The sequence below is a fragment of the Prunus dulcis genome, chromosome 6, assembly GCF_902201215.1.
Source record: "Prunus dulcis chromosome 6, ALMONDv2, whole genome shotgun sequence".
In the NCBI taxonomy this organism is placed as follows: Eukaryota; Viridiplantae; Streptophyta; class Magnoliopsida; order Rosales; family Rosaceae; genus Prunus; species Prunus dulcis.
Genome location: NC_047655.1, coordinates 21189390 through 21200453, shown reverse-complemented (window position 1 = coordinate 21200453; position 11064 = coordinate 21189390). Strand labels below are relative to the sequence as shown.

The window sequence follows — 11064 nt, the reverse complement described above, 5'->3', positions numbered from 1 at the left end:
TTGAAGGACCATTGCTGCGAATAACTCGTTTTAATAACAACATGGAAAACCAATGTGACTTTGTGAATTAACACAAGACGGCTTTGAATGTTATTTTATCTTATTCAATTAGGAAATTGCTCGTTTTTGCCTACATCAGTTTCCTTCCATCAAATTAAGTAATTAATCATCATCTTGTTTCTTTGAACCTCCAGAACATTTGTCATACGTACTAACATCTCATCAAAATCAAACGTACTGCAACAAAAGAAGCAAGGAAAAAAAAAAAAAAAAAAAAAAAAAAAAAAAAAAAAAAAAAACATGGATGTTATATAAATAACTAATATAGTTGCACATGCCATGTATGTGTCTTTCAATCTTCAACTAATGTTCACGTCTTTCAATCTTAAACTCCACTTGCCATGTATGTGTTATGTTCTGCAGTTTTTTTTTTTTTTTTTTTTTTTTGGTAAAAAAAAAGCAAGGTTAAAGGCCCAGCTTGAGTCTTTCTCTTTGCACATTTGGTATTTCTATACGAGTTCTTGCGCATACATGATGCAATATTGTTAATATATATTTTTTTGAATAGGTATATATGCTAATTTATTTTAAAAATAAAGTATACAAGAAACAAAATAATATTAGCATATACAATTAAGATTGTCACAACAAATTAAATAAATAAAAAAACATCCTTCCTTGCTAGAGGTGGTTTGTTTTGGACTCTTTTTGTGGATGCTTGATTAGAACATAATTTTAGGTTGATCCCCTTCAAACTAAGCCTAACGATAAACTGAACTGTCATATAATTGTGAATCAAAACGACAAAATGTAATTTGCCTAATTCCAAAATTAAATTAGTTCAACTGGCTGTTGGGAACTAGGGGAAGATGATAGCTTCATCAGCTAGTGTGTCCTTATTGGAGCCTATTTATTGATTATTTATGTAAAATTTTAGACTTAAGAAAGATAGAGAATATATAAGACAAGAGCGCTCAAGCGCTAATCAGTTAGTAAGTTATACAATAATAATATTTAATTTGGTTGTTCGAGTACTATTCATTCTTTAGGTCATAATTGAAAGATTATCTATAGAAAACATTAGCCAAAATGAACAACGTAATTAAGGTAAGTAGCCAGTTACAATAGAAATTCTTGTTTTCATTTTACTTCTAAGTTGCAAGCACCTTACTGATATTTGATATGAATAGTCAAATTGATGACTCATTATCTTTAGCAAGAGGATGCAACAAATAATATTATTACGGGAGTATTTTAAACTTGAATTACTAATTTTTAGTGACATACGCAAGTAAACTGTTGCTCAGTGGTTATTTGTACATACACGTAAATAGTTGTTGGTAACAATAAAATATATATCAATTTATTTTCATTTGTACTTTAAATAGTAAAATATGCATAAAGAAATTAAGAACAAAACTATAAATGTTATTCATTACAATGTTTCAAACTTCGATTGGCATATCCGTTTTCTCCTCTGCAGCTTGAGCCGTCTTCCTTTTCCAAAGCGAAAGCCATTTCCATGCTTCCAACATTACGGCAATGCAACCTATCACTGTGATGGTGATAAGGTAAGAAATTTTCCAAATTTTGCCAGGCTTCAGTATATCAAAGCCCTTGAGGATGTTGACAACGCCGAGAACGATGGTTCCGTAACCCACCAGGTAGTGGAACCAGTTCCAAAACACCCTCCGCTTGTCTGTCTTCTTGGGCCTCAAGCACAAAGCAACAAGCACCTGAAGGGTAGCTAGAGCCATAAGAGTGATGCCTATGCATCGGTGTCCTTTATATTCAATCCCTGAAGATTTATGGCCGAGCCAAACTCCTGTTGCGAACCCAGCAACCCCACCAAAATATCCCATCATTTGACACGCCCTATGAACATGAAACCATGCTGGATCAGCTGCCTTGAAATGCCTCGCCACAATAGCCCCAATGGGCATCAGTATGCCCCAACTGACGGTATTAATAATTCCATGAGAAATCTTCAATTTGAACACAGAACTTGTGGCCCTCCCGATTGTTTCCACTTTCCCAGAAAGAAAATCCAGAGTTCCAAACGACTGAACGTTTGGTCCAGAAACCGAGTGCAACTGCGGTGTGTTTCCGGACAAAGGTCCTTGCTGCCAAACATGGTTGACGACGCTGACGTTATTGGGAAGCCCTATGGTGGCGAAGATGACGATCTGGTTGTTCTCATAGATGGCGGAGACATCAAACAAAGGGAAGCTAAGATTTCCTTGCTCCAAACGTGTTCCATAACTTTTAATGTCCGACGAGTAAACGGACATGGTTCCGTCGCTTCTCTTGAAAGCCACGATTGCTTGCGAGCCCACCATGCCTGTCGACGTAGGGTTTATGGCCCATGCAACCCATCTGGAGTCGCTCACCACGGCTTGTGAGAAGGCCACGTCGACGGTGCCTTTGGATGGGTAATAACTCCAGTGGATTGTCGAGTTCAAAACTCGTAGAGTTTGGCATGCATCGAATGTTTTTTGGTTGAATGAATGGGGTGTGCAAGCTTGTTGTGACATGGTGACGAAAACTGAGCTAAACATGAGAGAGAGAAAAAAAAGACACTTGTAAAAAGCCATGGGATCGGAAGAGATTGCTTTTGAAAGGAAGGGTTTCTGTTGACTGTGTTTGTGTGTTTTGGTAAAAGGAAGGGTTTTTGTTGATTGTGTTTGTGTGTTGGTGCGTCTGTATATATAGAGACTTTTGTATCCTTTCCTAACCAGGAAAGGAAACAAAAATTTCACGATTCCAATTCATATTTTGATTGCTATTTAAAAAAGAAAAAGGATAAAGAAAATTGGAAACCCACATTATCTTCTTCCCTCACCATATCGCCTTCACCTCCTACTTCATTCCACCCCTTGCATCGATCCCTCCTTCCCACACTAGCTGGGCTGTCTTTTAAATTTTTTTTATTTACATTTTCTATTTAATCTGTTAACTTTTTTTTTTTTTAATGAGGTAATATTTTAATTATTATGTTTCTTAAATAATTAGACATTTGTTAATTAAAATGGTAGAGATTTAGAAATGACTCAGAACTGATTTAGAAATTAAATATTAATTTTACTCTCTCCTGTTCTACAAAAGACTCAGAACTGGTTTACCATATTCTTCCACAACTAAATCAAACCTTGCTGCCTTTTATTGCTCTTTGCATGCTTCAGACTCTGATCAACAATATTACATGAAATTTTATCGTCTCAAATAATTTGGATTTGTTGCTGTGGTGGAATGAATATTCTTTATTTTTAGTTTTTATTTTCTTCTTCAAAATGTCTGGCCATTATCTTCTCTCAATTGAACCCCAAATTTTTTATTTTTTATTTTTTATTTTCCTATTCTCTTTTTACGGGTCCGAACCATTTTCACAAGGAGAGGCCTTCACTCTGCAGCAAGAGAAAAAGAACATGGACTTCCATTCCATGCACGGTAGATATGAGATGTCAGACAATAAATAAAATAAAAGCTGAGACCTCAATATCTGTGACAAAGAAACTTGATATGTTCGTCAATGACAATTTCTTAAAATACCTCTATCTAAATCGCAAACTAAAGAGAAATAAAGAACTCAGATTACTTGAAATTAGGAAAGGAAGGAGCAAAAGACGTTTCAGTTGCCTTGCTTTGCTTATGAAGTTCTATTAATTTTTAATTGTATTTTTTGAGCTATTTCATTTTGCATTTAATGCACTTAAATTGGTATATCCTAAACCCTAAAAATGACTGTCGATTCTGAGTTTAGGGTTTATCAAATCCTAGTCCTGAAACCCTTTAAAATGGGATTAGAATGCAGATCACTAGTCTAAGGTTCGAACCCTAATGACACCTCGCCCGCCCCTTCCAAACTTTCACAGCAAAAAAAAAAAATAAAAAAATAAAAAAAAAAAACAGCAAAAAGTATTTAGCGTACTCTCAAATTGGACTAACTAGAAAAAAATTTGCAAAGAGTAGGTTGGGCCTAACAATGAAAAGGATTTAACAGGCTCTCCAATAGAAAAGATGCAAAGAATTGATTTGGGGTTAGGCCCAACCCGGCCTAACCAAACCGCTCAACATAATAACTTTATTTATTATTTATTTTTTTAGTCAATTTAATTTGGTTTGTTTTAACCTGATGGTTTTAATTAAAATATAACCCCAAATAGATTTGTTCCGTAATAAATAATTTACTTGGATTTGAATATGAAAAAGTTGGTTCCTTAAAACTTAGAATGAGCCTTCCTCAAAACAAATGGAGTTTTGAAACTGGTCATATTTCTCTAACTAATTTTTTCTTTTAAATTGCTTAATTTTTTTTATTTTTTTTTATAAAAAAAATTTGAAATTTGATAAGTGTCAAAACTCTATTTATTTTGAGGAGGAGCTCTTCCTCAATTTTAAAGAGTTTGAATATTTGTTTTTTGTTGGATACTAGGATTTGAATATAAAGCTGATCCAAATCGACGCTTGTCCACATTTACATGTTAGGCTGGCATACGACCAGATTAATCCCAAGTTAGTTTTATTTATTTATTTGAGCCTTGGTACCTCCCAATAACTGAATAATTATATGGGTAATTTCAATTTGGTCTCTTATAGTTACACCCTTAAGGCATCTGCGTACGGGCATTTTCAATTTCTCCCTCTCGCCACCCAACCTCCTCTTAACTTAACTCTCCCCACCCTGTTGCCACGACCCACCTCCCAACTCATTCTCTTTGTCGGGTTTGTTGGGGTGGTTGTGGGAGTGGTTAGGGAGAGGTAAGATTGGACCAAAATACCCCTCTATACTACACTAATTTGACAAAAAAATGTAAATTATCCTTTAATTGTTTGGAATTCAAATTACAGGAGCTAAAAATGACTTTTGGACTTAATTTTACTAGAATTTAGAGATAAAACCAATCCAAATCCACCCGTGCCTAGCTCAACTTGCCAAATGGACCTCGTGAATTCTCAGGTAGCAAAACATCATGCCACATTGCTTGTGAAAATTAGTCTACATATGTTTGTCTAGGATTTCTACTTCATCAAACACGAAGAAGAAGCGAAGCGAAGGGCAATACAAGAATCGACAAATCAAAGTAAGTTAACCAGCAAGGTATTTCAACGTTTTAATTGCATTTCTCTGGCAATACAAGGTAGCCATTTTTCACCCCTTATTTTCTTCAGTTGAGTAACTCTTTCCTCTTCTCTTTTGGCTGCTGCTTTTGCTGCTTCATCTTTAGCTTCTAGCCTAGACAATGATCTCAGGCCTTTGTCTCTTGCTGCAGCCATTATGTCTTTCCCATCAACAACAACAGATTCGAGTCGCCGTCTAAACTGCGATCCATTTAGACAATACCATAAATGGATAAGGAAGGTAGAGCCATTGTGTAAACAAGAAATCACCGACTCAAACTAAAATTCATGGATAAATAAGCAAACCTTCTTTGATTTCTCATTAATTTCTCTTCCAGGAAGAATTCTTGGTCTCTTTCTCAATGGTTGTTCATCTGACAGCATTCACATAACTTTCAATTAATCATGCAAACAGTTTGGCAATAGGCAGTGTGGAAATATATCAGTAGGATGGCACCAGAGAAAGGCCAACTCTCCAATTCAAGCATTAAAAAAAGGCATGTTAAAACTAAAAAATTATCCTATCCTGACACAACTTGGCTAAAAATTAGCAGTAACTGGATGATATCACAAACCCAATTACATTTCATTTATAAGAACAGTTTTCTGCTCCAAGATTACTCTTTACTCAAATCTAGAAATCGAATATTTGGGGCCTCAGTAAGAAGAGGAAAAAAAAAAGGTCAGGTCATATTCAGGCAGTTTCACTCAGCTATTATCTCAACAATAATAAAGCAGTAGGCGGACACATCATGATTATCTCCTAATCCCTTGTTTACAAATAAAACATTTGATGGGAATTACATACCTACATGATCAAACACTATCCCAGGGGGAGCATTTTTGAACAAGCGAATACAACCTTCATCTTCATCAACCACAGCTTCATCATCTGGTAAATGAATGAGGGGATCATTCACAATCTCCAAACTCTTTCCTATGATTTCATCCAAAAGTTTTTGTGCCTGCCATCAAGCTTGCTACTTTAGTTTTGCACAAATTGGCCACAAAGAGGCACACATATACACATATATATACTTCAAATTATTATCCCACAAAATGTTTATTTCACAAAGAAACTACAAACCCATTAAATTGAAATATATGAAAAACAAAGTGCATATAATTTGGGGACTGATTGGGCAGGCTGACCTTGATTTGGTAGTGCTTGGGCAGCTGCTGGGTTTTACTCTGGTTGTATTCTCCGCCGCCGCCGCCGCCACCATTTTCATTAGCGGAAAAACCATTCATAAACGAAGACATAACAGAGGAGGCACCAGCAGCCGCCGAGTTGATGGCTGCCTTCCACTCCGAATCTCCATCTTCCTCGCTACTGCTGCTGCTGCTAAACTCGCCCATTTCTAGTGATACAAATTCTGAGTTTCAGGTTAGTCTTGAGCTTATAAGCCTAGACCCATTGGGCTGTCAAAATATGGGCTTAGTTATACGACATGCTTATTTTTACCCAAAATACTGATCTTTTAAAAGAAACGACATTCGACCAAAAAGGAAAACACCAAACGACGTAGTTTTTAACATAACCGCGAAACATCAACGGCAAAACGATTTTCTTCACAATCTGGGAAATAGACGTAGGCTGCGCCACACCGCCTCAGTGGCAGCTTCAAAACAGAAACCCTAGGGGAGTTCAGATTCTGATTGGTTGCGATTACCCAGAGATAACAGAGTGATTCAATTAGGAAAATCAGGAAAACCCTAACTAGAAATCTGAACCCAGTAAGGTCATTTTCCGTACAGATAATACAGAATGGGGAAGAAACAGCACAGCAAAGATCGAATGTTCATCACCAAGACGGAGTGGGCCACCGAATGGGGTGGCGCCAAAGCCAAGTCTACCTCCACTCCTTTCAAACGCCTCCCGTTGTATTGCTGCGCGTACTCTCTCTCTCTCTCTCTCTCTCTCTCTCTCTCTCTCTCTCTCTCTCATAAGTTCGTATATTTGTATATGTAAATATGTAAAGTTCTGTTTTTTTTTTTTCATTGCCCTCTTTGAAGTTTGGTGCTTTTGTTCAATTGTTTATGAAGGCTTACGTTTACGCCTTTTGAAGACCCAGTGTGCACGGCAGACGGCAGTGTTTTCGATGTACTGTGAGTTCATCTGATTCTTTTTTCCTGTGATTGTTTCAAACTTCATTTGCGCTATTTTTTTTTGGAGGTTAAATGTGACATGTATGTTGTTTTTGGATTTTGGGAATTGGGTGCAGGAATATAATTCCCTATATCCGAAAGTATGGAAAGCATCCCGTCACTGGAACTCCATTGAAGCAGGAGGAGCTCATACCACTAACGTTCCACAAGAATGCTGATGGTTTGTGCTTGTTAACTCTACTTTTCAGTACATATTTACTAAGTTTGCACTCAATGATAGAGTTGATAGTGGTTCATGCATGATGCAAGAAAATATGGGATAAGACCGCCTTTAGCTTAGGTGAAGTTGGAATTCAATCTAAACTGGAACTATCATAGTGGATTGAGGTTCATTTTTTCAATCTTATGTTGAGAGCTTTTCTTGTAAAAGAAACAAGCCCGAGCTTAAAATTTTTTAGGTGTGATATTCAAGAGGGGCCAAGTCTGTTAAAGTACATAATTTGAATCACGTCGTGCTGGAAATTTCTTTGCATATCTCAGACCTGTGAGTTGGAGATCAGCATAATTTTCCAAATATGTTTTTCTCTGTACAGACATGTGACTATGTTGGCTAGATGGTTTTTTTTGTCCGCTTCACCAGTTTTATAATCCTGTTTTGGCAGTTCAGTCTTTGTTTTGGTATTTTGTCTTAGATGATTGTAAACCTTTTCTCACTTTTTGTGCAGGAGAGTTTCAGTGCCCTGTTTTAAACAAAGTTTTCACTGAATTTACACACATAGTTGCTGTGAAGACAACAGGAAATGTCTTCTGCTATGAGGTTTGTTATCTTGCTCTTGCTTAATGTATTTTTCTCTATGTGTATGTCATACATATAGCTGTTTTGTAGAATTTAATCATTTTGCTTTTGCTTTGTAGGCAGTTAAAGAACTAAACATCAAGACCAAGAACTGGAAGGAGCTCCTCACAGATGAACCATTTTCTAGGCAAGATCTGATAACCATTCAGGTACATGATACATTTCTGAAAAATCCTGTTTTGTTGTACTAAAACTCTTGTAAGTCTTTGTTCTATGTTTCAATATCTCACAGATTTTTATGGATGGTCTTTGCAGAATCCCAATGCACTTGATAGCAAGGTTCTTGTGGAATTCGATCATGTTAAAAATAGTTTGAAAATTGATGATGAAGGTGAGCTAGAGGCTTCATTACCATTGTGGGTCAACTGAGGTATTCTTTTTGTTGTAATTAATTTTTTTTTTTGTGTTAACTTATTTTTTGTTTCTTTACTTCTTTTCTTCAGAATTCAAGAGAATGAGTTCCGACCCAACCTATAACATAAATGTAACTGGAGATATCAAGCAGATGCTCAAAGAGCTTGGAACTGAAAAAGGAAGGCAAACTGCTCTGCATGGAGGAGGTGGCAGCAAGGCACAAAATGAACGGGCTGCTGCACTTGAAGCCATTTTAGCTGCAAGATCACGTATTAAAGAGGATCCTAAATCAAATTCGAATGGGGAGGCTCCTCAGGCGTACAGTATTGTAGATGCTGCTTCTGCTTCAGTGCATGGAAGAAGTGCTGCTGCCGCAAAAGCCACATCAAGTGATAAAACTGCAGCTCGAATAGCTATGCACAAGGCTGGTGAGAGGGCACCAGTGAATGCAAAGATGGTCAGTGAATTTTATTTATAATCTCTTCTACCCAATTCTAAATGGCAGGAGTTCGAGTATGATTATTAAAATGAATTCAGTTCTAGTTTTAATAGAATACTGTTCTTCCAGCATCAATTATCTGTGCTATATGTCTGTTATAACATGAGTATTAATTCCAGGTAAAGAGCAAATTCACCACTGGTGCTGCTTCGAGATCCTTCACTTCTACCGCCTTTGATCCTGTTACTGAAAATGAATTTGAATATGTCAAAGTTGAGAAGAATCCGAAAAAGAAAGGATATGTACGGCTACATACAACACATGGTGATTTGAACATTGAGCTACACTGTGATATAACCCCCAGGGCTTGCGAGAACTTCATAACTCTTTGTGAACGTGGCTATTATAATGGAGTAGCTTTTCACAGAAGCATTAGGTATGGTGGAATGTTCTAGTTTAAGTTCTGTATTTTGTCCTTTGTTGATCAATATGACCACAGTTAAAGATCTATTATTCTCTTTTATTATATAGGAATTTTATGATTCAAGGTGGTGATCCTACTGGTACTGGAAAAGGAGGAGAATCTATATGGGGAAAGCCTTTTAATGATGAATTGAACTCCAAGTTACTTCACTCTGGAAGGGGTGTTGTCAGTATGGCTAACAGTGGGCCCCACACTAATGGCTCCCAGTTTTTCATCCTTTACAAGTCTGCAAATCATTTGAACTTTAAGCACACGGTTTTTGGTGGAGTCGTCGGTGGCTTGACAACACTGGCAACAATGGAAAAGGTTCCTGTTGATGACAATGACAAACCTTTGGTAAGTTTATTATTTATTTTCTTGTTCAAAAACTAGATCTCTATACATATTTAAAAATGACTCTCTTAAATTGTCACTCTTGATCTTAATTATAGTGGCATAGATGGTATGGAAAGCCACAACAAAAGATTGTAGGTTCTCTATACCATTTTATAACATATATAGTCCAAATCTAGTTCCATCATTGCCTAATTTGTGTATCTGTCTTTGAACGTGCACGGGTTTATGCACACAGCTGTGTAAATATCTATATATTTTCATCTTATTATCGGTAGTAGCTGAAAGAGTTCCATGGGTTTCAATCATTCAGTCATGTTGGTCAACATACAACTTGCTGAATATTGTTTCAACTATGTTAAAGCTCTTGCATTCACAGGCCTCACTTCCCTTTTTCTGCTGTGTCTTGTGCAGGAGGAAATTAAGATAACAGGTGTCACGATTTTTGTTAATCCTTACATAGAGCCTGATGAAGAGGAAGAAGAGGCCAAAGCTGAGGAGAAAGCTGAGGATGAAGATAAGGTTTGTTATTAGATCCTTAAATTGGTCCTTATGCTTATCATATCTTACTCCCTCTTTTACAATAATAATGCAACTAATTTGTTGTTACTCTCAGGACAAGATTGGGTCTTGGTATAGCAATCCGGTTACAGGAACAGTAGAATCTGGATCTGCCGGTGGTGGTGGTGTTGGGAAGTACTTGAAAGCAAGGAGTGCTCTACCTGAATCTGCTGCAGTTAATGCTGGTTCGACAGAGCTTGCTTCGACAAAGAAAAGGAAATTGGGAGTTTCCGCAACAAACTACAATAATTTTTCTTCATGGTAATTGGTAAATGTCCCAAATGTTGTATTGTACCAAATGTAGATAATGTTTTGGATGAGCAAGTAGAAAGAGCATTGTAATCTGTTCTTTTGAGGTATAAAAAGAGCAGATGTGGAGCGTGCGGAGGGATAAAAACTGTCTACGATTGTACTTCAAAGCAACAACAGAAGTTTTGAATTACAGGATTGACATTGTTTAAATCATGAAAACATCCATCAAAATTGAAATATTTATCAAACTAAGAATTTGTCTAAGGAGTTTTAATTCTCTCCCTCCCTCTCTCTGTTATGTGTTCAATTGGAGCATTATCTACATCCACAGAGAGGGAGGGAGGGAGAGAGAGAGACCACAGTGTGTCCACTACCTTACACCCAAATTTGTCTTAAAAAGATTTCTCAATTTCAAATTCTCCATTCTCAAAAAACCACTCATTACACCATCCCAGCTATGCTACAACAAATTACCTGCAACCAAAATGAAAATAAAAAACACTGGCTAGAAGAACTAATTGATTTTTGGATATTAAAATATTTTTGAGAAGGGTGGTC

General features: G+C 36.7%; 3 protein-coding genes across 3 annotated transcripts; 1 reads left to right on the top strand and 2 right to left on the bottom strand.

Annotated features, from left to right (window-relative positions):
- Positions 1–1445: 1445 nt before the first annotated feature.
- LOC117630455 (cytochrome b561 and DOMON domain-containing protein At5g47530-like) lies at positions 1446–2534 on the bottom strand. Its single transcript, XM_034363174.1, has one exon. It carries the CDS (start codon positions 2532–2534, stop codon positions 1446–1448), a length of 1089 nt encoding a protein of 362 aa, XP_034219065.1.
- A 2424-nt stretch (positions 2535–4958) lies between these two features.
- LOC117631772 lies at positions 4959–6519 on the bottom strand. Its single transcript, XM_034365071.1, has 4 exons — positions 6271–6519; positions 5927–6083; positions 5425–5492; positions 4959–5319 (listed from the first exon to the last, which is right to left on the bottom strand). The coding sequence occupies exons 1-4, from the start codon at positions 6475–6477 to the stop codon at positions 5104–5106; spliced, it is 648 nt and encodes a 215-aa protein (XP_034220962.1). The 5' UTR covers positions 6478–6519; the 3' UTR covers positions 4959–5103.
- Positions 6520–6630: 111 nt separating this feature from the next.
- Positions 6631–10754, top strand: LOC117633017 (peptidyl-prolyl cis-trans isomerase CYP65). The gene is made up of 11 exons (XM_034366679.1): positions 6631–7014; positions 7165–7227; positions 7344–7447; positions 7953–8044; positions 8143–8232; positions 8339–8414; positions 8527–8894; positions 9056–9312; positions 9408–9696; positions 10108–10215; positions 10310–10754. The coding sequence occupies exons 1-11, from the start codon at positions 6887–6889 to the stop codon at positions 10517–10519; spliced, it is 1785 nt and encodes a 594-aa protein (XP_034222570.1). The 5' UTR covers positions 6631–6886; the 3' UTR covers positions 10520–10754.
- Positions 10755–11064: the final 310 nt, after the last annotated feature.

What these genes read in the sequence shown, in the direction of transcription:
- LOC117630455 (XM_034363174.1), bottom strand. Translation starts at nt 2,534, where the DNA reads ATGTCACAACAAGCTTGCACACCCCATTCATTCAACCAAAAAACATTC.
- LOC117631772 (XM_034365071.1), bottom strand. Translation starts at nt 6,477, where the DNA reads ATGGGCGAGTTTAGCAGCAGCAGCAGTAGCGAGGAAGATGGAGATTCG. An exon ending in CCAAGCACTACCAAATCAAG is followed by an intron (nt 6,084 to 6,270) that starts GTCAGCCTGCCC and finishes GCTTGATGGCAG; the next exon opens with GCACAAAAACTTTTGGATGA. An exon ending in TTAATGAGAAATCAAAGAAG is followed by an intron (nt 5,320 to 5,424) that starts GTTTGCTTATTT and finishes AATGGATCGCAG; the next exon opens with TTTAGACGGCGACTCGAATC.
- LOC117633017 (XM_034366679.1), top strand. Translation starts at nt 6,887, where the DNA reads ATGGGGAAGAAACAGCACAGCAAAGATCGAATGTTCATCACCAAGACG. An exon ending in GTTCCACAAGAATGCTGATG is followed by an intron (nt 7,448 to 7,952) that starts GTTTGTGCTTGT and finishes CTTTTTGTGCAG; the next exon opens with GAGAGTTTCAGTGCCCTGTT. An exon ending in AAGATCTGATAACCATTCAG is followed by an intron (nt 8,233 to 8,338) that starts GTACATGATACA and finishes TGGTCTTTGCAG; the next exon opens with AATCCCAATGCACTTGATAG.